Source organism: Schistocerca cancellata, chromosome 4 (genome assembly GCF_023864275.1).
Source record: "Schistocerca cancellata isolate TAMUIC-IGC-003103 chromosome 4, iqSchCanc2.1, whole genome shotgun sequence".
Lineage (NCBI taxonomy): Eukaryota > Metazoa > Arthropoda > Insecta > Orthoptera > Acrididae > Schistocerca > Schistocerca cancellata.
In genome coordinates this window covers 467,985,798-468,013,543 of record NC_064629.1, presented here as the reverse complement: position 1 = coordinate 468,013,543, position 27,746 = coordinate 467,985,798, and the positions used below count along the sequence as shown (strand labels likewise).

At 39.9% G+C, this 27,746-nt stretch overlaps 1 protein-coding gene and 1 non-coding gene across 3 annotated transcripts in view; one reads left to right on the top strand and one right to left on the bottom strand.

Moving 5' to 3' along the window:
* LOC126183607 (beta-galactosidase-like) overlaps nucleotides 1-27,746 on the top strand; it is a 315,494-nt gene that overhangs the window by 207,211 nt on the left and 80,537 nt on the right. For both annotated transcript variants that reach the window (XM_049925719.1, XM_049925718.1), the window contains exon 7: nucleotides 11,183-11,404. In XM_049925719.1, coding sequence (XP_049781676.1) covers nucleotides 11,183-11,404 — 222 coding nt within the window. The remainder of the gene's footprint in view (nucleotides 1-11,182; nucleotides 11,405-27,746) is intronic.
* Trnas-cga (transfer RNA serine (anticodon CGA)) lies at nucleotides 15,578-15,651 on the bottom strand. The gene has a single exon. It is a non-coding gene; the product is annotated as a tRNA-Ser (tRNA).

The window sequence follows — 27,746 nt, the reverse complement described above, 5'->3', positions numbered from 1 at the left end:
ATCCATCAACGTCACTTCCCGACAAGGCTGCACACCGCCTCCAGCGTTGGGCTCTTTACTCATTTCGTTTCAATTATGAGATTCATTTCCGGCCAATGGTTCAACATGTGAATGCTGATGCACTGTCTCACCTTCCCATGGGTCCTGATCTGGCATTCGATAGGGACGAACTTTTGCGTTTCCACCTGGATGTTACCGAGCAGCGGGTTGTGGATGGGTTCCCTATCACCGGGGACCGGCTGGCGGCTGCTACAGGTTCTGACCCTACCCTCTCCCGGGTTTTACGCTGCATTCAGAAGGGTTGGCCAGATCGTCTGTCAGCTAAGACTTCTGATCCGTTGTGGAACTACTACGCTTTGCGTTACCGCCTCACGGCTAGGGATGGTGTTATCCTCCTTTCCACCGAAAATGCTTCACCATGTCTTGTGGTACCTGCATCTTTGCGTGCTTCAGTCTAGAGCCTCCTTCACCAAGGGCACTGGGGTGTCTCTCGCACAAAATCTCTGGCGCGCCATCATGTGTACTGGCCTGGCATTGACTCTGAAATAGCACACATGGTCGCTGCCTGCGGCCCTTGTGTGTCACAGGCCGCCACCCCGAAGTCATCTTTGCCACCGTGGCCTTTCCTGGGATGCCCTGGGAGCACATTCATGCTGACTTCGCGGGACCTTTTTTAGGTACTTATTGGCTTCTCGTAATTGATGCCTACTCTAACTTTCCTTTCATTTTCCATTGCACGTCGCCTACCACCGTGGCAACTATAAATGCTCACGCCTGCATTTTTTCTTTGGAAGGCCTTCCCTCTACTCTTGTTACTGATAATGGTCCGCAATTTGCCTCTTCCGAATTTGCGGATTTTTGTGCTCGTCATGGCGTTATGCATGTCACGGACCCTCCATTTCATCCACAATCAAATGGTGAGACTGAACGACTGGTCCACACATTTAAGGCTCAGATGAGGAAACTCCTGACTTCTTCTGCTGCTGATGATGCGCTTCTCCAATTTCTGGCTTCTTACCGTTTCACCCCCATGGGCGACCACAGCCCGGCTGATCTCTTACATGGCCAACAGCCCCGCACACTACTTCATCTTCTGCAGCCTTCCACCTCATGGCCGCGGGTGCCTTCACTTGGCCGGTTCACCGCCGACGACCTTGTATGGGTACGGGGATATGGCAGGCAGCCAAAATGGAGTCCAGGCTGCATCTTACGACACCGTGACCGACGCCTGTATGAAATCCAGACGGACACGGGTGTTGCAGTGCGTCATTCGGACCAGCTTCGGCCTCATGTGCTGGCAATGCCTGTTCCTGATGCCGCTATACCACCTTCGCCTCTACCTGATGCTCAGGATACTGGAATCTCTCATTACTCACAACGCAGTCCTCTCACCATCATATCGGTGCCAGCACAAGAACTGACGCCACCAGGAGACGTGCCCATACAGGAACCAGATGACCATCATCTGTCAGAGCAACTCTACTTGCCTCCTTCTCCTACGGACGCGGACACATTTCCCATGTCTCCTGTTATAACAACCAGACTTGCTGCAATGGGCAGATTGGTGCACCCTACATCTCCTGTCATCTCGATCCGTTATCATGGGGTCCGTACAGGAAGCCTCCTCCTCGAGACTTTACAGCCAGTCAAACAATGCCTATGGACATTAGCGAGCTACAGGCCACCTTCATCAAGACCAGTGCAAAAATTTCAAAGGGGGGAAAAGTGTTGTGACTCACCGATCATTCAAAGTGCTGCCGTGCAATTACGCAGGTCCTCTACATGCGGCGCTGTCTGCCAGCCACGCAGCAGCCCCGCCACCTAAGCGGCCAGCCAGCCAGTGGCCACTAGACTTGGATGCAGTGCTCATTTGAATGTTACCATGTTCACATGTCATGCTTTGTCAACTTGCTCAGTGACTTACATGTGTTGTGTCGTTTTGAAATATATGTGTTCAACTTGACGTTATAACAACATGAGGAGACGCAGGCATGCCCGAAGGTTATGGGGCCCTGCGCCACCTGATAACAGCACTGGGGGTGGGGGTGCCATCACCATCTCTGTATCATCATCAGCAGGAAGGTTTCAGTGCAGAAGAGATGGGATTGTGCTCACCAGTGACAGTGGCTGAGGCAATGATGGCGACGGGACTTGTGGAGGTGGCCTGAATGGAGCAGCAGGCTCCTGCAATGGACCTGAGGCCAGAGATGGACCAGCATCCAGCACCAGGAAGCTGGAAACCCAGGGCACTGCATGTGGAGGAGGCAGCCAATGGGACAGGACCACCTCCACAGCATGCAATGATGGGCCAGAGGTGGAGGGCAGTGGGGCAGACTGTAGCCACAGGAGAGCACACATGAACTTGGAAGTTCCCGTCAGCCATCGGCACTGCCACTGATCAAAGTGGTCACCAGCCCATCAACCATATGGATCTCATAACGATGACATCCCCAGCAGGACAACAGTAGATGGTATCCACGTGGGATGGTGACCAAACCATCAGGCCCACACCGGCGATCCTTGTACAACGGGGTTGGACAAACTTGACCATGGCAGGTGTGGTGCAGACTGCACAAGGTGGATGAGTGTGTGTGGCTGCTGGCAGTGAAGAAACTCAACCAGGCTCCACTTCTCCATAGGAGTGAAGCAATAGGTGCTCAGAGAAGGGCATTGTCCAGTGAAGAATCCACAACAAACTTTTTCATTTGGGACTTGAACATATGCACTAGTCATTCCACCTCACCATTTGATTGATGGTGGAATGGTGAAAGCATAACATGATAATGCCACTACAGGGACAACACAACTGAAAGGTATGAGAAATGAACTGGGTCCCATTATTGGAAACTAAGGTGCAGTGCAACCCCTCAATAGAAAAAATAAACCCAAAAACACATGAATTGCCACATCATCTGACATTGATGCACATTGGAGAATGTAAGGAAACTGGGAAAATGCATCAACCAACTTTTTCATTTGGGACTTGAACATATGCACTAGTCATTCCACCTCACCATTTGATTGATGGAGGAATGGTGAAGGCAATAACATGATAATGCCGCTACAGGGACAACACAACTGAAAGGTATGAGAAATGAGCTGAGTCCCATTATTGGAAACTAAGGTATAGTGCAACCCCTCAATAGAAAAAATAAACCCAAAAACATATGAATTGCCACCTCATCTGACATTGATGCACATTGGAGAATGTAAGGAAACTGGGAAAATGCATCAACAATAAAGAGCCAATAGGAACTCATGAAGAGACCCAGAAAGTCTACATGAATGTGTACCCATGGCTGGTGTGGAGCAGGTCAGAGGGACAGAGAAACTCTGGGTGCTGCCTTTGTTAGACACGCTGCTCACAAGCCGTGACAAAATGGACAATTTTGTCATCAATCCCTGGCCAGCACCCAGCATTGTAGGCAGTGTGCTGCCTTGTGAGGCAAGGAAGTGTGAGGGTTAAACAAGGAAACTAAGTGTTTATGGTCAGTAATAAGGTGAAACTTGGAGCCATACTAAAAACATGAAATTTCTTGAGACTATGTCAAGAGCCTCTTTTTTCCACCTGAGAGGCTGCTGAAAGCAATGGGTTGTTCAGAGCTGTTGGCACACTGGTGCACTAGTACTATGTGGAGGCCATACTGTGAGGCATCAGTTGCCAAAACTATGAGCTGGTCTAGAGAGAACATAGCTAAAGAATGGGCTGAAAGTATTTGAAAAGCACGGTCACAATCCGGGCTCCAGCAAATAGGTGGGTCCTTGTATAGCAAAGCATGAAATGGGTGGGCCATTGTGGTCACCCCCAGCAGGAATTTATGGTAGTAGGCGTTCTTCCCAAGGAAGGAATGAAGCTCCCTTGCACATGAAGGGTGATGTATAGACACAACAGCAGAGATGAGGTCTGGCAGAGGACGAATACCATCCTGTGAGACTTTGAACCCCAAATAAATAACAGAAAATTGAAAAATGTGAAATTTAATGAGGTTATACCACAAGCCTGTGGACTGTAGGACAGAAGTCAAAGTAAAAAAAAGTTTTCAACTGATGAATCATGGAAGAGCCTGTGACAACAGTATCAGTCAGATAATTAATGCAGCTCATGACAGGAATAGTCAGTTCCTCTAAAAACTGTTGGAAACTAGCATGGGCAGTAGCCACACCAAAAGAAGGAAGGCACAAATACTGATAGAGATCAAAAGGAGTACACAAAATCATGACCCACCAAGACTGTCTATCCACAGAAACCTGCAGATATGCTTCAGACAAATCAGTTTTAGAGAAGTACTGGCCACCACATATTTTCACCAACAGTTCCTCCTGGCATTGGAAAGGATACTTATCCATGATCAACTGCACATTGATAATAGTACTGAAGTCGATACAGAGGCAAAGTTTCCCTGATGGTTTATGAATTACAATCAGGGGAGACACCATTGACTAGCTTTAACAGGTTACACCACCCCTAGAGATTGAAGTCTGTCTAATTCTGCTTTCACTTGATCTATCATGGCCACAGGAATAGGACACACATGACAAAAATGAGGCCAAGTCATGGATTTCAAAGAAATATAAGTAGAATAATTCATAGTACACCCCATACCTTTTGAGAACTAGTGTGAAATCTCCTCACACAGTGTTTCCAGTTAAGAATATGGTAACTGATCAGACACAAGGTGAACTGTGTCAGTGATAGAAAATCCAAATGCCTGAAATGCGACCATCCTGAACCAGATCACAACACTGGCATCAGCAACCACCACAAATGTAATGGAACAAACCTCTGACATGTATGAGGCAGATGCCATAAATTGTCCCAACACTGTAGTGTTCTATTTGTTATAACTGACCAGTTTCCATGTGATTGGTTTCATCGGTTTGACTTAACTTGATAAGCAACTTGGGAGAAATCACAAGCATTGGAGTCCCACACAATTTACATCTGTGTCAATATCCTGAGCAATGCCTGGGAAATGACATGCAGAGGTGATGTGGCCTTTCTTCTGGCAAGCATTACAAGTAGCTCAATGCTTAGGACATGCTGAACATTCATGGTGGACAAAAGAGGAAGGACAAGATGGAAACAGAGAAGATGGTGGGGTGGTGGCCCTGGCTGCTTGGACCAACCATAGTCTGCTTGGTGCTGGGCCTGTATGTTTACTGCTGTTACTGCCACTCCCTCATGCAAGCTATCTATCATCATAGTGGGCACATTTTGTGACACTACTGCCATATTGCCCCATGCTTTAGTTTGGTCACCTGCTGCCTGAGAAACTTCAAAAGATTGTGCTATTTGCAAAACTTCTGCCAACAGATGGTTTCCACAGAGTGAAGGCCTTCTGTCACACTTCCTTGTCCAGATCTAAACACATGAATGCATCACAGACCATACAGTCTGCATAAGAATCACTATGGGCATCAGTTATGAACAGACACTTACAGCTAAGTCCTTGAAGTTTGGCTGCCCACTCCCTCTATGACTGGTTTGGTTTCTTGCGGCATCAGTAGAATTCAACTTATGTTGCTGTGACATACATCCATTTTTTATGATAATTGGACAATAAACTGTGCATGTGATCAAAAGTAAGAGCTTTCAGTTCTTGTGAAGGGGCATGCTAACACAGTAATTGCTACACCTTAGGTGGAACCCACAAGAGGAATAAGGCTTTGCTAAACTGCGAGTCTATCACACCAAAAGACAAAAAATGCACTCTGAGTCTTTTTTGGTAAGCTTCCCAATCCTAGGTTGAATCATCATATGGAAGAACAGTGGGTGAATATACCAGTGGAACATTACTCCCTCTGTTAATGGAAGCTGACAAAGTGGTTACTGCTGAAGTAAACTGTTCAATCAGGCCTGGTGGCACAGCATCCATAATGACTAAACCTGACGAAACCACACTTAAATACAGAACACGCAGAAACCATCCCATCCTGGTCACCAGTCATGTATTAACCAAGTAATGCACAAAACAGATCCAAGTAATACATATATGATCTTATCCATAAACCTCTGAACAATAATGGAAATCAGCCTCTTGTGACTCCACATGAAACAAGACAAAACAAGACAAACAATGTGCACATTTCCTACAGGTAGCCTCTAGTGCCCGGCCACGCTGACATGGTTGGTGGTTGATTTAAGTACACACACACACACACACACACACACACACACACGGTGACCCTACACTTAGTGCACTCACATTCACTTGTAGTAGTAGCAAGATACAGCAACTATCCCATCAACAGTACCTGACTACAACTGACCAATGAAGATCCTACTAAAGCAGATTGTTTATTATACAACAAATTACCAAGCAGTTTAGAAAATATAAAAGCACTAACAGTTTTCAAAACAAAACTAAGAGGTGCTTAAAACAGCATTTTTGTACAGTGTTAAGGAATATTTTGAGACCAGACCAAAAGAATCAGAAATAATTTGCAGGACAAAAGCATTATTTTGGAACTTCACTATGTACATTGTGTCAATGAAAAGGAGGTGGTGTATAAGTAATACAGGGTCTAAACATTTAAAAGCTCTTGAGATCAGATCAGTTGTATCAGCTATTTCATACAGTTAATTGCTCATCTTGAATACCTTAGAGAGTACTATCTCAACTAGGTATGACAAAAAAAGATCAGATGAAAGGTGGGAAGCATTCAATGAATTTGAAACTAAAGTTCTATGTACTGACTTGGCAGAAAATCCTAAGAAATTTTGGTCTTATGTCAAAGCAGTAGGTGGATCAAAACAAAATGTCCAGACATTCTGTGACCAAAATGATACTGAAACAGAGGATGACAGACTAAAGGCCCAAGTACTAAATGTCTTTTTCCAAAGCTGTTTCACCAAGGACGACTGCACTGTAGTTCCTTTTCTAGATTGTTGCACAGATGACAAAATGGTAGATATTGAAATAGATGACAGAGGGATAGAAAAACAATTAAAATCAGTCAAAAGAGGAAAGGCCGCTGGAACTGATGGGATACCAGTTCAATTTTACACAGAGTATGCAAAAGAACTTGCCACCCTTCTTCCAGCAGTGTACTGTAGGTCTCTAGAAGAGCATAGGATTCCAAAAGATTGGAAAAGGGCACAGGTCATCCCCATTTTCAAGAAGGGATGTCGAACAAATGTGCAGAACTATAGACCTATATCTGCAACATCGATCAGTTGTAGAATTTTGGAACACATTATGTTCGAGTATAATGAATTTTCTGGAGACTAGGAATATAGACCTATATCTGCAACATCGATCAGTTGTAGAATTTTGGAACACATTATGTTCGAGTATAATGAATTTTCTGGAGACTAGGAATCTACCCTGTAGGAATCAGCATGGGTTTTGAGAAAGCCGATCGTGTGAAACACAGCTCTTGCTATTCGTCCACGAGACTCGGAGGGCCATAGACATAGGTTCCCAGGTAGACACCGTGTTTCTTGACTTCTGCAAGGCACTTGATACAGTTCCCCACAGTCGTTTAATGAACAAAGTAAGAGCATATGGACTATCAGATCAATTGTGTGATTGGATTGAAGAATTCCTAGGTAACAGAATGTAGCACATTATTCTCAATGGAGAGAAGTCTTCCAAAGTAAGAGTGATTTCAGGTGTGCTGCAGGGGAGTGTTGTAGGACTGTTGCTATTCACAATATATATAAATGACCTTGTGGATAACATTGGAAGTTCACTGAGGCTTTTTGCAAATTATGCTGTAGTGTATCGAGAGGTTGTAACAATGGAAAATTGTACTGAAATGCAGGAGGACCTGCAACAAATTGATGCATGGTGCAGGGAATGGCAATTGAATCTCAATGCAGACAAGTGTAATGTGCTGCAAATACATAGAAAGAAAGATCCTTTACCATTTAGCTACAATATAGCAGGTCAGCAGCTGGAAGCAATTAATTCCATAAATTATCTGGGAGTAGGCATTAGGAGCGATTTAAAATAGAATGACCATATAAAATTAATCATTGGTAAGCAGATGCCAGACTGAGATTCATTGGAAGAATCCTAAGCAAATGCAATCCGAAAACAAAGGAAGTAGGTTACAGTACACTTGTTTGCCCACTGCTTGAATACTGCTCAAGGGTGTGGGATCCATACCCCAGATGGTTTTGATAGAAGAGATAGAGAAGAACCAACGGAGAGCAGCGTGCTTCATTACAGGATCATTTAGTAATTGTGAAAGCATTATGGAGATGACAGATAAACTTCAGTGGAAGACTCTGCAAGAGAGACGCTCAGTAGCTTGGTACGGGATTTTGTTGAAGTTTTGAGAACATACCTTCACCAAGGAGTCAAGCAGTATATCCTATGTATACCTTGCAAAGAGATCATGAGGATAAAATCAGAGAGATTAGAGCCCAACAGAGGCATATCGACAATCTTTCTTTCCATGAACAATACAAGACTGGAATAGAAGGGAGAACCGATAGAGGTACTCAAAGCACCCTCCGCCACACACCATCAGTTGGCTTGCGGAGTATAGATATAGATGTAGATGTAGATGTAGATGTAGATGTAGATGTAGATGTAGATGTAGATGTAGATATGGATGTAATGGGCATATGGTGAAACTCTTGAGCTGGTTGCACCCTTCATCATCATTCACTATTCAGAAGACGTCTTCTACATGTTTGATATTCTTGAAGACATGCGATGAGTGAGATGGTGTATTACTTAATGTATTATATTCACATTTGGAATTAGTGGCGATTAATCTTCCATAAAACCTTCCTGAATTAGGTTTTTGTAGTTTCCTTGAAAGATTTTAGGTAAATATCAAGAAGACAGTGAAGTCATATCAGCTATCATGAATCTCAGTTGTTGAACAAGTAACTAACTAACTAGCCAGTTGTTTATGTGACCCATAAAGTTGTCATATTGTGTGCACTTTGTTCAAATTGATAAAATAGAATACAACCCCATTATAAAAACTTTCTTCAGGATGGGTTATAATGAATGGAAATTGAAAAGTGAGTGAAGGCTTACAAACCTGCTCATTATTTTTCAGATGTTAAAAATGCACAGTCGAGTTCAGCCATGGTCTATCTTCTCTTGAAGATGATCAGTGTGTAGTACATAGCAAAACTATAACCACAGATGCAAAAATTGAGAAAGAGCTATATGTGGAACTGGATAATGAGTTATTTTAGGTGTATGTAATAGCTGTATCAGAAGGAGTATGGTACATTTTATGTGAATAACATTCCATGGGACTGTTTTGTGCAAAAGGAGACACATCTTTATTCAATGTTGACTGAAAAGCAATTGTGAAAACAAAAGTCTCATTTAAAAGAAATACAACATGCAACAGTTTGTTACTGTGCCTTAGATAGATGTCCAGCTCTTAATCACAGGAAGAAAGCAGCAGTTAAAGCAGCATGGAAGCTGTCATCCTTCAACAGGAAAGATAAAATTGACTTCATATACTGGAAAAGCTGTGCCCAATGTTTTGTAAGATGCTATCATTTCAGCAAACTCACCCAGTTGGAAATCTGAGAATTTTCTATTAATTCAACTCACCTGGAAAGGCAACGGCATGGTAAAAGAAATTTCTCATTAGAAGAGTGCACCTATGTTTTCACTCAGTGTTTGAAAGAGCTAAGTGAATTGAATAGTCTCATTCTATTATCCTTTATCTCATGGCATAAATGAACACACCAAACATTGGGCTATATCCTACTTCCTGGAAATGAATTCATTGTTTTATTTAAAATATCACCTGACAGGATTATCTACACTAACCACAATACAGTGTTTATATGTGAATTAAATTTGTAGCAAATTAGGCTCAAGAGACCAGCAACTGTATTGTAGTACTGATCAAATTCCTTAAATTGGAGATAGCACAAAAGGTATTCTTCAACATTGTTCATTGTAATTTCAGTTTGATACGAAACTAAAATAAATTCACAGTTTCTCTATAAAATTCTTATTTCATGAAACCCAAGTTTATTTCTTCATTTATTGTCATTTATTTTAAATACCGTAAGAAGTAGTACAACCAAAACAACAATAATAATAAAAGTAATTATAATAACAGAACATTCATTCAGTTAAGCATGTTCATTTTGGGTCGAAATCAAACATGGCAAAAGGAGAAATTTTTTCAGCTTCATGTACTGTGTTTAGGAGAGAACCTCGTTTTATAGTTGCATATTTTGCCGTTCACTGATTCTTAATATTCTACTATGAGGGTTTCTATAAAAATAGTAGAAATTCTTTGTACATTACATGTAACAATGTATTTTCAAATGTTTCCTCCCCTTGAAACAATGTGTAAGCTTCATCATCTCACAGAGATTCCACTATCTGCAATACATTTGTTGCTTATTTCATTTTCATCAGCACAGTGACTAAAGCTATATACATTTTATGTATCACATTAGGGCATAATTATGTACCTCTTTATATAAAAAACAGTATTCTTCCTCCTAAAATGTACCACAGCCTTCATTATAGTTTTGCCATTAATACTGAGTTTCCATTCCATATCGAGGAAATATTTTTTACTATAGATGTGCTCATTTACTTATTTTCTGTTCCTATCTATAAGTTTCAAATTATCTCTATGCTTCAGACAACAACTGCCATTTTGCACATGACTATATACATGCTCCACACTTCTGATCACCAGTTTTGATATTTTGGTAACGAACTGTCACAGTGCCCATTAACCAGACAATGCCCTTGTAGGCAACAAACTTAGTATAACATAAGAAGCAAATGGATGGATTTTTTACCAGTGTAGTAAAATGATATTATTGCTATAATTAAGTTGCACATGAAATAGTGGTGCTATGTATGGCTTAACACAGAATCCAAAAGAGGATAACTTCCTACTGCAGTACATTTTGTCAATGGAAAATACGGTTGGATTAATTTACCCATCAGAAACTCTACTTGACACAATCATCATATGAAATGAAAGTAATGCTTTTTTTCTGTTATTGACACATCCTCAACAACATTTCACAACATTATATAATCATGATCTTCATTTGTAGAATAATTTTTCCCCAACTATTGTAGGTTTCACGTGAAAATTCCATTATTGTTTCAGTTTAAATCATTTCTAAAGTTAATTTACTCATGTTCATGATTACACCAGCTTCTATGCATGTTGCACAACTTAAGATTTATTTACCTTTTTGTCACACTTGTTTCAGGTTCAAATGTGGCATCTTCATTCAGTGCTATGAGGCGCCATGAACCACAAGGACCTCTAGTTAACTCAGAGTTCTATCCTGGTTGGTTGTCTCATTGGGGAGAAAGATACCAAAGAGTAAATACAGGTGCAATTGTGACACGTCTAGAGGAAATGCTTGAGATGAATGCTTCAGTTAACTTTTATGTCTTCTTTGGTGGCACAAATTTTGGATTCACCTCAGGCATGTAACTTTTGAATAATTTTCATTAAATCACAAAATAATAAGACTTCATATTTGTTAAAAGCCTTTGAAACATGAAATTAAATTTAAAATATAATTTGAAATCAGGTTTTTTTTAGTTCAATATATTTATCATTGCAGCAGTTGATATATGGAATTTACAACAAAAAATAACCAGTAATTTTCACATACAGATAGTTTTATCATTTTATAAATTCTACTCAGTATTCAGGCTGTGTTGCATTTGAATACTACCTCAAGGCTTCTTCATTATCTGGAGATGACTGACTGCAGATACCTTTGTATGTCTCTTCTACCAGGGGTCTCTCCTAAATGTCTTCAGGTGCAATTTTCCTGGTGTTTTGGCAGATATTTGCAATTTCATTTTTGCAATTTGTAGCTGGAGTCAGCTGAAACACATACTACTCATCATGTCTTTATGTGCATTGATTTGTTTCCTGGTACAAACAAAATTATTTTTAATGCAAAATTTTACATGCCTGTTTACTAGAACAGTCCTGAATTAGTCTAGTACAATATTTGTTTTATCATTATGTATTAAAGGGGACATTAAAACAGGAGGAATAATGAGTACTCCAGTAGCAACTGAGCAGCACTGCATGGCACTAGCAGTCAATGCGGGCATGGGAGATGCCATCACTGTTGGTTTTCAGGTTGCTCTTTGTGTTTTACTGTTCCTATTAATATGTATTGATAAAATTAATATTCAACTGGACTAAGTTGGGACTTCTTTCTTGCTGGATGTATAAAATGCCAGTTTAAAAATCATTTTGTTTGTAATGGGAAACAAACCAATGCCTTCGGTTGAGACTAGGCATCACATGGAAGATGTAGTGAGTAGTCTGTGTTTGGGCTGGCTCCAGCTACACACTGTAAAAATGTAATTGTTATACTTACCAAATGCCAGAGGAAAATGTGCCTCACCACTCTTAGGAGAGATACCCAGTACAGTCATGACCTGGCTTACTATATGTGAAGGTACATCATCTGAAAGATGGGAGTCCTATTCATAAATGGAAGATTCACTGCTCTGGCACACCTAAATAATCACATGTTTAAAATAAGCTGTAATATTGGTTGTGCTTTAGCTTGTGATACAGTATGATCAGTATTGACAACTGACTCCTTCAGTTATTGTCTGACACCTTGTTTGTGAACATGGCTGTATGCATCTACATGATGTTAATTTTTATATGTACACACATCAAAAAAAAGTTTTGCGTCATCTTGGTTCTGAGAGTTCTGGAACCTGTACATAAAATTGGAATAGAGACCAACATAAACATAATTTCTGCCCTTTTTATTGCTCATGGAAACCACACATTGCATGTTGTACCACCACAGAATGAGACCTTCAGAGGTGGTGGTCCAGATTGCTGTACACACTTGTACCTCTAATACCCAGTAACACATCCTCTTGCATTGATGCATGCCTGTATTCGTTGTGGTATACTATCCACAAGTTCATCAAGGCACTATTGGTCCAGATTGTCCCATTCCTCAACAGCAATTCAGCGTAGATCCCTAAGAGTGGTTGGTGGGTCACGTCCATTAACAGACCTTTTTAATCTATCCCAATATGTTCAATAGGGTTAATGTCTGGAGAACATGCTGGGCACTCTAGACGAGCAATGTCATTATTCTGAAGGAAGTCATTCATAAGATGTGCACAATGGGGGTACAAATTGTTGGCCATGAAGATGAATGCCTCACCAGCATGATGCCAATGTGGTTGTACTATCGGTCAGAGGATGGCATTCATGTATTGTACAGCCATTACAGTGCCTTCCATGACCACTAACAGCATAAGTCAGCCCCACATAATGCCACCCCAAAACAGCAAGGAACCTCCACCTTGCTGCACTCCCTGGACAGTGTGTCTAAGGCATTCAGCCTGACTGAGTGGCCTCCAAACATGTCTCCGACAGTTGTCTGGTTGAAGGCATATGTGATACTCATCAGTGAAGAGAACATGATGCCAGTCCTGAGCGATCCAATCAGATGTTATTGGGCCCATTTTTACCATGCTGCATGGTGTCATGGTTGCAAAGATAGGCTTCACTGTGGATGTTGGAAGTGTAGTTGCACATCATGCAGCTATTGTGCACAGTTTGAGTTGTAACATGACGTCCTGTGGCTGCACGTAAAGCACTAGTCAACATGGTGGCGTTGCTGTCAGGGTTCCTCTGAGCCATAATCTGTAGGTAGCAGTCATCCACTGCAGTCGTAGCCTTTGGGTGACCCGAGCAGGTATGTCATCAACAGTTCCTGTTCTCTATATCTCCTCCATGTCCAAACAACATTGCTTTGGAACACTGCAAGATGCGTGGACTTTTCCCTTGTTGAGAACCTTTCCTGGGACAAAGTAACAATGCAGACACAATTGAGCCATAGTATTGACCGTCTAGGCATGGCTGAACTACAGATACAAGAGCCGTGTACCCCCTTCCTGGTGGAATGACTGGAAGTGATCGACTGTCGGACCCCATCCATCCAATAGATGCTGCTCATGCATGGTTGTTTACATCTTTGGGTGGGTTTAGTGACATCTATGAACAGTCAAAGGGACTGTGTCTGTGATACAATATCCACAGTCAACACCTATCTTGAGGAGTTCTGGGAACCGGGATGATGCAAAACTTATTTTGATGTGTGTATTTAGTATAAGTATTGACACAGGCATACTACTGAATCTTACTTAATTTTCTTAGTTGGTTATTAGCAAAGTGGTAATGAATTTTTCTAATTACTGTGAGCATTTTGATTTATCTGAAATTTCTGTAGGATCATTCTAAGCTGTGGAACCAAATCTATGCAAGGTTTACAGGATTAATATTTGTAATAATATTTGCAACTTGACATGACACTATCATAGCTCTGAATTCCCACTAGATACAATGTTGGTCAAGTTACCCTTTCCTCAATGGCTACAGAATTCCAGGGCTCCACTGGCCTTTCTGCTTGCTTGACATGAGTTGTTTTTACCTTTCATTTGAGGCAGGCAGTGACTACCATGCCCCAATTTTTACCGCCCTCAGCCACCGATATCCAGTCAGTGGACATTAACTTTCAATTGTCTTGGTATCATTCTATAATACCAACTGAGACATATACCATTATTTCTTCTTTTTTGCATTTTTTATCCTTCTTTGTACAGTGACTTAACTTGTTGCATTCAACAGAAGTCTGTTGCATCAGTTGTTTTGCTAGTATGTGCTGTCTTCAGTCAATTATGTAACAGACCTACTAAGGAGACTGCCTACTCTATGCTTGTCCATCCTCTTTTAGGATACTGCTACGTGGTGTGGAATCCTTACCAGATACAACTGATGGAGTACATTGAAAAAGTTCAAAGAAAGGCAGCACGTTTTGTATTATTATGAAATATTGGAGAGAGTATCACAGAAATGATGCAGGATTTGGGCTGGAAATCATTAAAAGAAAGGCGTTTTTCGTTGCGACGGAATCTTCTCACGAAATTCCAATCACCAACTTTCTCCTTTGAATGCAAAAATATTTTGTTGACACTGACCTACATAGAGAGAAATGATCACCATGATAAAATAAGGGAAATCAGAGCTCATACGGAAAGCTCTTTCCGCGCGCAATACGAAATTGGAAGAATAGAGACTTGTGAAGGTGGTTCGATGAACCCTCTGCCAGGCACTTAAATGTGATTTGCAGAGTATCCATGTAGATGTAGATGTAGATGTAGAATCTGAGTTTATAGACAATACCTAGATAATATTGTGGTGTTGCAAATTGAATAAATTTTGGTCTCCATTTAAAAGCTATGTTTGGGGAAGTTCTTCCAGAATGTAAATAATTTAGGAGTAAGTGAGATCATACAGTGAATAGTAGAACTAATGACTCATTCGCAGACACAAAAATAAAAAAGAAAACTTGTTAACTTTTGGATGAATCCTTTAACAAGCTACAGCGCAGATACAAATGCGCACCCACAGGTTTGTGAGTGTATGTGTGTGTGTGTGTGTGGGGGGGGGCACATGTGCATGCAGTGAGTTGCCTCTACTCCAAAATTATTTACTCAAAGCTATGTTTGTTTTCTGACTTTATGACAAAACTGTAATGTTCATTCTAGAACCAGAAACTGATAGTATTGTTGAAACTTCCTGTCAGATTAAAACTGTGTGCACCGACCGAGACTCGAACTCGGGACCTTTGCCTTTCGCGGGCAAGTGCTCTACCATCTGAGCTACCGAAGCACGACTCACGCCCGGTCCTCACTGCTTTACTTCTGCCAGTACCTCGTCTCCTACCTTCCAAACTTTACAGAAGCTCTCCTGCGAACCATGCAGAACTAGCACCCCTGAAAGAAAGGATATTGCGGAGACATGGTTTATCCACAGCCTGGGGGATGTTTCCAGAATGAGATTTTCACTCTGCAGCAGAGTGTGCGCTGATATGAAACTTCCTGGCAGATTAAAACTGTGTGCACCGACCGAGACTCGAACTTTGGACCTTTGCCTTTCGCAGCCATCTGAGCTCAGATGGTAGAGCACTTGCCCGCGAAAGGCAAAGGTCCCGAGTTCAAGTCTCGGTTGGTGCATACAGTTTTAATCTGCCGGGAAGTTTCATATCAGCGCACACTCCGCTGCAGAGTGAAAATCTCATTCTGATAGTTATGTTGTTTACAATTTAATTTTCATTATGGAATTAGCTATTTTGAAATTCATGCAGTAGCAATACAAAGAAGGTACATCAATGCAACAACTGTAACATAAGTGACACCTTCATCTGCTATAGGAACAGATGGAGCACAAGCTGCTGCAGAATTAGAAACAGCTTCAGACTCAACAACTGCTTACTGAATAACTCCAGTGTGCACCCGTGCCCCCATCGTTGACTTCAGCCCTTGTCTCCATCTACACTTACATATATACTTCTCAGGCCACCATACGGTGGATGGTGGATGGTATCTTGTACCACTGTTAATCATTTCCTTTCCTATTCCACTTGCAAAAAGAGCAAGGGGAAAATGACTATCTATGCTCCTACATACGAGCCCTGATTTCTGTTATCTTCATGGTTCTTGCATGAAATGTGAATTGTTGGAAGTAGAATTGTCCTGCAAGTCAGCTTCAAATGTCACTTCACTAAATTTTCTCAATAGCCTTCAGGTTTGTTTCCATCAGGAACAGCATGCTCCATGATGATATTAATGAGATCCAAAATAGGAGGAAGGGCAGCATCAGTCATAAATTTTTAATATGATTATCAAACAGATTAAACCAAATTAAAAATATATGGCCAATGGTGCCCTGCCTCCCCTTATGTCTCTCAATAGTGTTCTTTGAAAATAATGTCACCTTCCCTCCAGGAATTCCCATTTGAGTTCCTGAAGCATCTCTGTAATATTTGTGTATAGTTTGAGCATAATAGTAACAAATCCTATGTTGGTCAGTTGCCGTGAGATGTAGAATTACTATAGCAAATGATTCTGTCACTATCTTATTGTTTCTCAAGATACAGGTACAGACCATCCTCATGATTACTTTCTGGCTTGTTGTGAGTATAAATGTTTATGACTGCTGAGACAGCTTTCCCCTCAGTGAGAGCCTTTCTCTTTCAGTTTCCAAGAATGCATTGAAATGGTAGTTCAGTACTATGACCAGTGAGTGCATGTAGTGTCTGAGCAGTATTATTTATTTAATAACAAGAAAATACAAGATAAGTCTCATTTACAATGAGCCAATAAGTAGCAAAATTTAAGGTGATATCCATTGTATTTCATGGTGTATTCACTCATATGTGAGCAATCTCAGGAAAGGCTGTACCTGACACACAGATATGTGCTGATGAAAACATTGTAAAAGAGGATATGTTGCTCAAGGAAAACCTCAAGGTTGCTCAATCCACAGACATGGTAACAGCTTCTCACCCTACTGTACCACAGCATAGGATGCTCACCATGTCATCTGTCTGCCTGGTCCTGATCAAGTTCACCAGCATTACTGTACTTTGCAACCTCACCCATATTGTTTCTGACAATACAAAGGATAGGAGCATGCTCTTAAAACACTCTTATATGGGGCATGGGTGCCCTCAAGTACCCATCAGCTCACCTGCAGGCAGGCTTTAGCAGTAGTATAAGCTACTTACGAGGTAGCCCTATTGCACATATTCTGCATGTGCAGAAGCCTCTTGGCCATCGTTGCCCCCGGGCCCTCAACCAGGACAATGAAACTGCATAGATTATAAGACAGCTGTCTGACTGCCCGTGTGACAGCTGTTTGACCAGTCCTGATCACCACAGCTGTAGGGCACATGGCTCCCTGAAGTTACCAGACCATAGTCAAAAAATAAAATACAATTCAGGTGATTAATATCTGCACAGTTAACAAGCTCTGCATTACTGAAATGTCTGCAAAAGTGAAATTATGTGATATGATTTAAGTGTCAGAAAGCAATAGATTTTTACATCAAAATTGGTTTTAGCAATAGAATTTATGTGTTTCAAGTACTTATGAAACACTTTCTAAGCCACACAACCAATTTTAATAGGTCCCATTGCAAGAACATTTTTAACTTTAAAGAAAACTTGAATCTCATTACAAATAAGTACCCCACTCATACAGCTATAATTGGTGGAGACTTCAATCTACCCTCGATTTGTTGGCGAAAATACATGTTCAAAGCTGGTGTTAGATAGGAAACATCTTCCAAAATTGTACTAAATGCTTTCTCTGAGAATTACTTTGAACAATTAGTTCATGAGCCCACACGGATTGTAAATGATTGCGAAAACTTGACCTCTTAGCCACAAATAATCCTGATCTAATAGAGAGAGTCATGATGGATACAGGGATTAGTGAACACAAGGTCATTGTAGCAAGGCTAAAAACCATATCAACCAAAACCACTACAAATAAACACAAAATATGTCTATTTAAAACAGCAAATAAAAATTCGCTTGATGCCTTCCTAAGATAGAGTCTCCATTCCTTCCAAGCTAATTATGTGAGTGTAGACCAGATATGGCTCAAATTCAAAGATACAGTACCGACAGCAACAGATAGATTCATACCACATAAGTTAATAAGAGACGGGACTGACCCACCATGAAAAACAAGTCAGAACACTGTTGCAGAAGCAACGAAAAAAGCATGCCAAATTCAGAAGAATGCAAAATCCCCAAGACTGGCTAAGTTTCATGGAAGCTAGAAATTTAGTGCAGACATCAATGTGAGAAGCTTTTAATAGTTTCCACAATGAAACATTGTGTTATATCCTAGCCAGTAATGCCAACCGAGCCCGCTGCCAAAAGGTTGGCAGCATCAAAGTCCGGACGCCGTCCGCATAAGCAGCGCCAGCGATACAGGAAATCGCCACAAGTCTGTGCGCGCCACCGCTGGCTTCTGGCTTCTTAAGCGCTGGAGTCACGAGCACTAGGACAGTTCTGTATTCGCCGCTCAGTTGTATACTCGCCACCGATTTGTGTACTTGCTAGTCAGTTGTGTGTTCATCGCAGCAGAGTTGTTGTTTGTCATCAGCCGACGCTGACCTAGCCGCTCCGACTCGAACTAGACAGATTTCTGTAGACATGGAGTTCACTACTGTGTTTCTGTATCTTCGTTAATAAAGATAAGTACCGACTTTTATTTAATCAGAGTGTTTGGGTTTTCATCTTTCTGTTCACTGTTCCAGCGGACTGGTCGGCCCGCTATTAAAAGTGTGGCGGTGACTTCGTAAGCCGTTTCTACAGCGAAGTGTTTGTCGCTACGAACCCCGCCACAAAACATTGTCTCAAAATATGGTAGAAAACCCAAAGAGATTCTGGTTGTATGTAAAGTACACCAGTGGCAAAAAACAGTCAATACCATCACTGCATGATAGCGATGGAAATGTTACCACTGATGGTGCCACTAAAGTGGAGTTACTAAATACAGTTTTCCATAATTCCTTCACGAGAGAAGATGAATTAAATATTCCAGAATTCAAAACGAGAACAGCTGTTAGCATGAGTAACATAAAAGTAGATATCTTAAGTGTTCTGAAAGAACTCAAATCACTTAATAAAGGCACGTCTTCAGGTCCAGATGTTATACCAGTCAGGTTCCTTTCAAAGCATGCAGACACAATAGCGCCTTTCTTAGCCATCATGTACAACCATTCACTTGATGAAAGATTTGTTCCTAAAGACTGGAAAGTAGCACAGGTCACACCAATATTCAAGAAGGGAAATAGGAGTAACCCATTGAATTACAGACCCATATCACTGACCTCAATTTGCAGTAGGATTTTGGAGCATATACTGTACTCGAAAATTATGAGTCACCTTGAAGAAAATGACTTATTGATACATAACCAACATAGATTCAGAAAATATCATTCTTGTGCAACACAGATAGCTCTTTATTCCCAAGAAGTAATGAGTGCTGTTGACAAGGGTTCTCATATTGATTCCATATTCCTAGATTTGCAGAAGGCTTTTGATACTGTTCCTCACAAGTGACTATTAATTTAATTGCGTGCATATGGAGTATCGTCTCAGTTGTGTGACTTGATTCATGATTTCCTCTCAGAGAGGTCACAGTTCATAGTGATAGACGGTAAATCATCGAGTGGAACAGAAGTGATATCTGGCATTTTGCAAGGTAGTGTCATAGGCCCTCTGCAGTTCCTGATTTACGTAAATGATGTAGGTGATAACCTGAGCAGCCCCCTTAGATTGTTTGCAGATAATGCTGTAATTTACCGTCTAGTAATATCATCAGACATTCAATTCCAATTACAAAATGATCTAGAGAGAATTTCTGTATGGTGTGAAAAATGGCAATTGGCAATAAACAAAGAAAAGTGCGAGGTCATCCACATGGGTACTAAAATAAATCCAATAAATTTTGGGTACATGATAAATCACACAAATCTAAGGGCTGTCAATTTGACTAAATACCTAGGAATTAAAATTATGAGCAACTTAAATTGGAAAGACCACATAGATAATATTGTGGGGAAGGAGAAACAAAGACTGCACTTTGTTGGCAGAACACTTAGAAGATGTAACAAATCCACTAAAGAGACAGCCTACATTACACTTGTCCATCCTCTGCTGGAATATTGCTGCTCGGTGTGGGATCCTTACTGGGTAGGATTGATGGAGGACATCGAAAAAGTGCAAAGAAGGGCAGCTTGTTTCGTGTTTGGGCCATATAATATAGATGGTCATTATTCAAGATGAGTATATTTGACCTGAAATGGTCAAAATAAACTAATGCACATGCTTGATTGAGCTTCATTAGGAAGTTCTGGTTATGAGTTACAGAATATGGATGTTACAGATTAGATGTAGACTTGTTCATAAGTTCATTCATGACCATTTGTGTGCTAAGTCAATAGGATGTTCATGCATTGTAACCAAAACTAAGTAAATGCTTAACATTTACACCTCAAAAAAATTTAAAACCTGGTCATAATAATGATGATGTAGCCTTTATATTATCCTTCCCACTCCTAAGTTCTTTAAGGCAATTAAACTTCGTGCTTAAGCACAAAATTTTCCTATACAGGCTCACATTGTAAGCACATGATGTCTTCCTCACATCATGACCAATGAATACTTCATAAATGCTAAGAGAGTCGATCTATGTACAATCTGCACAGGATAACATATATGCCCTTTTCCTCAGCTGTACCTTTCTTTTATTTCACTTTACTAGTAAATTTTAGGTCAGGAGTTAGGTTCACATCTTGTCCCAGCAAGTACCCTTCAAACAATTTATGCACAGGCGCAAGGTATTGCGTGCTCCTAGGTGGGTCTCATGACACTATGGTCAGTTCCAGTACAGTACTCGTGGCTGCCGCATCGCGGTCACGAAGTGGGGCCAAGGCAGTTCCAGATAAGTTTTTACAGTCTGACGATAAATTATGGATTTGTAGTTTTAGCTTGACCATGTCCACTATGGACAAACAGTAATTACTTTTATTCTGAAGAAGGCTGGGTTATCCCAACTGAAGCCTAGGTAAATCTAGGTAACCTGTGCAACTGAGGCTGTTGATTTTTAAAATTAAAATTAATATTTATACAGTTGCTGACAAGGTTGTGAAATGTTGAAAATATTTAAATTATTACCTGTGAAAATATTTTGTTGACACCCACCTACGTAGGGAAAAATGATCATCATAATAAAATAAGTGAAATCAGAGTTTGAACATAAAAATTTAGGTGTTCCTTTCCCCACACGCCATCAAAGAGTGGAATGGTAGGTAAGTAGTATGAAAATGGTTCAATGAATCCTGTGCCAGGCACTTAAGTGTGAATTGTAGAGTAACCATGTAGATGTAGATGTAGAACAAAGTCTACTCACACTGCAATATTTTTGCTGGTGCTTCATGGAGATTCAAAACTGCTTCCAATTTTCATTTCTGTAACCACCATTGAGCCCTGGTTCAATACAAGTCGGTGCGAATAATTTGAATACCAACTGTGGTGTTTTCCATGGAATATGATTAAGGTATTTTGAAAGACAAACATGTCATTCATTGAGGTACACTAGTTATATTACTCAAAATATATATCTGATGCAAAAACCAATGATAATACATTTCGATCACAAAGTTGTTTGTGGTGTTCAGTAATGGATGCATTGAAAATGGCACTTTATGAAAGAATGGTTCAATATGTAAGTCACAGTTTATTTACAGTTGATGCAAAATATTTAAGACCACTCATGTCCAGCTGTAGAAGTGTACAATGCTTGTGCATTTGAAAACAATCCATAGCAATTTTGAACCAAGATTACTGCTTCTTCTGTTGTGAAACTAACATTTTAACACTGTACCACAGCATAACAACCTTTCACTAACAAACATTGTCCACAACTCATTGTTTAGTTTTTCTGTCCAATTTGCAGTCACTGGACTTTGCGAGCAAACAGATAAATTGGTAGGTGTCCAGGTTTATTATTTATATGTTTATTAAAGTTACTGTCCTTAGAAAGTCTTTATGGTTCTTTCACTGTACAACGTAGTCATTAAAAAGATCAATTATAATGCATTACTATCTGGTAAATTAAGTTTCATGAAATGTCTACACAAGAATTATGTCAATTTTTAGGCGTAGATGACTCACTGAAAAGCATTGTTGGTGAGTGGTCTCCTTTACTCCTAGAAATTTAAATTCTGACAGAAATTTCATTACTATAAGAATGGTGTCATACTGATTTAAATTTAAAAATAAAGTTTGTTTGAATTAGCCTCTTTCATACTTTGACCAATTAGTAATCTACACAAAGTCCTTTCCAGATCACAGTTGCTGGGTGTGATGTCACACTGTGTCAGGGTAAAATTGAGAGAGAAAAGATTTTATACCTAACTGCAACAGAGAACATCTATTACACCACAAAGAAATATCTTTTCCAATATGAAAATTTCAGTGGTGGCCTATTGACAATTGTGATCCATCCCCATCTTCAAAGCCATGATGTCATTGGTCACTTACTGGCAGTCAAAAGTTCTGATATTTGTGTGTGGTATTTATGTACCACAAACAAATTTTCTCTTGCTCACTGCATCTACTTGATATAATGTATCAAATATCTTGAAGCTGGCTTCATTTAACACTTTTGGGTTTTCAGTAGTTGATTTAGTACAAGTCATACTATTTAACAAGATGATCAAGCCAATCATAGAATGTCTGTCCCTCTTTGTAAAGGGTTTCAGAGATTCACTTTCCTTCCTTACTTGATGCCACCCTCGACCAAAATTGTAAGGCTGCTTGGAAAATGCAGTGTCTTTTTTCACCTCTTCTCAGTTTACTGCATCTTTTCTTTTCTTGAATACCTATCTAATATGTGCTTCACTGTACCCATTCTTAAGGAACACTTACTTTAGTTGTAGCTCAGATGGGAGGATTTCTTGTCACTGATTGTCACTGATGATGTGGGCTCCATGTACCAGTATGGTTAGCAATGTCTGCCTCCATCCTGGGTGATGGCAGTGTGTTGCATGCAGGTACAGGTATGTGTGGGTCTTCTTCCTATACACTACTGTTGGAGACTTGGCAAAGGAAGAAACAGAGGAAATTAGGTGGCTAACCCAAAGTGTCATCAACAAGCCCTCACTTACAAAAGCAAACATGACTGCAGTGGAGCTGGAGGCTCTCAAATCACTGAGAAATAATGTTGACATAATGGTCCTTCTTGCAGATAAGGGGAATGTATGTTTCCTAAAGTGTACTGATCGCTACTAGCATGAAACTGGCTTACTACTGCAGGACCCAGCGTGAAAGAAGTTCAAGAAGAATTTTGAATTGTGAATTGTGTTTTATTCATCTCATGACATACATTTGCAATCTATTTGGTTTGCGTACAGGAGACATGTCAATAATTTATAATACAGTTACAATGATTTTTAAATTAATAAATAATAGCACTACAATAAATAATAACACTATAATGATATTTCTTGGAATGTGTAACACATTGTATCCAGCTCAAATTTTCAGTTTGTCCTGTAATAATTCATCCACTGAGTAATAACACTTCAGTATCAGTACCTCATATAGCTTTCTTTTAAGTGAACCTAAATTCATCTGCATCAACTTGTTCCCTTTTAATTTATTCCCATGTGTTGAGGTCCCTGGGCATACAGCCTGAGGCAGTGGGTTGGGAGCATCAAATTTTCTCTGTTTTGAGTATCATCTGAATGGACAAAATGACTTCCCTCAAGTAATTCATGTCTGGTGTACAAAAACATAATAATCTCATATATGTATAAGGATAGCAGAGTTAAAATATTAAGTTTTTTAAATAATGGTCGTCATGGTTCTTTGTGATTTGCAGTATACATATTTCAAATTTTTTTTTCTGTATTTTTGGTATCCACACTATGTTTGTTGAGTTACCCCAAAATACAATATCATTCCTAATAATGGATTTGAAGTAGCTTGTATATGTTACTTTTCATATGTCCATGTCAGTTGCAGTTGATAACATTTGCATTGCAAATGCAAAGCTGCTTAGTTTGTTTGGCAGGCATTCAATGTGTGCTGCCAGCTCAAATTTTTATCTACATTTAAACCTAAGAATTTGACTGAGTCAACTAATTCTATATCTTGGTTGTTGTGTACAATCTTAAACTGCTTACATTTTGACTGTTTGGTTTTGAACTGCATCATGTGAATCTTAGATATGTTTAGATTCAACCCATTTAGCTGAAACCAAGTTTCTAAGGTACTGAGGATACTGATCACAGATTTGGGAATTTTTTCTGAATCCTGATCTTCAACTAAGACAGAAGTATCATCTGTGAACAGAACTGATGGGGAGATGATATTTAATGGTAAGTCATAAACATAGAAGAGAAATATGACTGGGTCTAATATGGAGCCTTCTGGAACACCGTGAGACTTGTTTTTTCCCAGTCAGAAAAATAATATGCACCATTTGAAGAAATGCTAACTATTGCGTTCTTTTGGATAAGTAGGATTTAAGCCATTGTAGGGCACTGCTGCTACTTTTCAAGTTTGTAAACAAGCAATGCATGGTTTACAGAATCAAACGCCTTTGTGAGGTCGCAGAAAATTCCTGCCACCTTAATTCTCTTGTCTAATGATGTACTTATTTTCTCAATGAATCTGTTTACTGCATCTGTGGTGTCTTTCCCCTGCTGAAAACCAAATTGATTGTTTAGAATAACAGAGTATTTTGCAATGATGTTTTGGATTTGTGCAACAGCAAGTTTTTCAGATATTTTAGATAAGACTGGGAGAATCGAGATAGGATGATAATTTCCCAGGACCCAACTACAACAATGATTAGGAAAATGTTTTTTATTGCTTTATTTTATTTTTATGTTTTGTTAAAAAGAGCTCAGGTTTACCAGAGGTAGTCAAGAAGTGAGTGTATCCCAGAGCACAAGCTATACCATACCTGCATGGACTTCCCAAAAATCAACAAGAGAGGGGTGTATCTGCAGCCAGAACTCAATACCATTAACTCCCACAATTATGGACTAGCCAGATACCTAGCTATGCCCCTTGTGTGACATTGCAGTTACCATATGAAGAACTTGGCTGATTTTGTGAAGGTACTTAAGGGCAGCTGACTGCAAAAGGATGACTTGCTCATGAGCTTCAGTGGTATGTTGCTTTTCACAAGCGCGCATCTTCAAGACTCCTTGGCATCCATAGCTTGATACTTTGAGTCAAAAATAGTTAAACTTTTTGAACATGCAGACAACCAGCTATTTCAAATACAATGGGTTGTTTTTTGAACAAGCAGATGAAGTGGCCCTTGGGATTGCAAATCTGTACATTGAACACTTTCAGGGAGTGGAGATTCAAACCCACTTCTGCTACTATGAGACATTTGCACTGTGGGAACATGGTATACAGGTGCTGGATGAGTGTCGGGACCACCTTAACAACATCATCAAAACGTTACATTCTCTGTGGAAGTAGAGAAGAATAGATGTCTCCCTTTCTTGGGTATACTAGCACAGAGGCAGACATTTCTAACCTACCCATCTGGTACATAGGTGTGTGTCATCTGTAGCAAAGGAAGTATCACAACTGAGCTACAGACCCTGAAGGAAGTGTTTGGTAAGAATGGGTACAATGAAGCAGGTATTAGAAGGATGTTCAAGAAAAAGAAAAGATGAAGCAAACTGGAAAGAGAAGGAAGGGACTAGAGACTTGTCTTTCTTCCTTACTTTTGCCCATTCCCAGAAAATATCTCAAGGCTGCTGGAAAATGCAACATCAGACTGTCTGCCAACCATCACCTATAACAAAAGAATTCCTGCTCTTTACAAAAGACCCACTAAAACTTGATGTACTAGGAATATACAGCACATATTGTCATAGTGGCACCGATGCATCAGGCAAACACAATGCTGTACCTCAAAATGTTGTGAGGAACACATCAGGTGTGTATGGCTGGGGCACTAAAAGAAATCAGTAGTCATGGAGCATAGCATAAATGAAGATCACACTTTTTATTTTCAGAACACTTTTTTATTAGAAGCAATCAGCTACATCAGACAAATATTGTGCTATACCTCAAAACACTGTGAGGAACACATTACGTGTGCTCAGCTGAGAAGATACTTGGAAAATGCTACACAAAACCTTTTTCCAACTAGCACCTAACACAAAAGAGTTCCTTGGCTCTGTGAAAGATCCACTGACATTTAACATAAGAGGGATTTATGGCATAACTTGTGGGTGTAGCCACTGATACATCAGGAAAAAACAGCACTGTATCTCAAAATGTTGTGAGGAACACATCAAGTGTGTATGACTGGGGCACAAACAGAAATCAGCAGGCATAAATGAAGATAACATTTTTCATTTTGAGAACATTGTTTTTATGATGAGCAACCAGCTACTTGGATATTATTATACAGGAATCCATAGAAATAAGGATCCACAAGAATTGTGTCAATAGGGGTGACTGTTACCAACTTACCAAGCATGGAATCCCACATTAGCAGCAATGTGACGAGAGCATGCCCTACTTTGTCCAACATGCAAGAGGCATCTAGAATTCCCATGCAGAATTTCTACTACAACCTCCAGCCAATTTGCCACTACCACCATTCATCCACTTCCCCACCTGTCAGCTGCACAGGACATAACCATTCACAGCCTCTTATATGGGGCATCCCAGTAATATAAAAACAGGGACATCAAAAGTACCTCAACACTTCACCAAATTGTAAAAATGTTGTGATATATTAACACTGTCAATTGACTAGAAAATCAAGTACTTTTTATAAGAATTATCCACAATTGTTATGGCAAAACAGAAAGAAATTTCATGCAGGTTTTTGTTATTATTTATTTTGCAGTAATCAATGATCACACTAGTGGAATCATCAGCTTTGATGGTGCTGCTTCAGACTGAAATATTAATAATAAAAAAATGTGTGCCAACTAGTAAGTGGAGGTACAGTAAACAACTGGACCCAGCTATATGGCACATCAACAACAAAACAGATGAAAATAATTTAGCAAGATGCCATTACACTTTCTGCTTCAAATGTCCCCTGGATTTACTTGCAATTGCAGCTGTTGCACACACAATGAAATGAAAATGTTACATATTAACAAGTGGGAATGGTTACAGTTTACCAAATTTAGGAATCACTGAAGAAAATAAATATTTTTTTATGCTGATTAATGTAACATTGTTGTGCACATAAGGCCATCAATCTAATTACATGTATTTCAGTTACATTTTAGTTTGATTATTTAATTTATATCATATTTATCAGAAACTTCTAAGTGTGTGAATTTGTGTTAAGGAATTGTCTTGTGTACTGTTATGTATGAAGTATAAAAATCTGTTAAAAGCTGA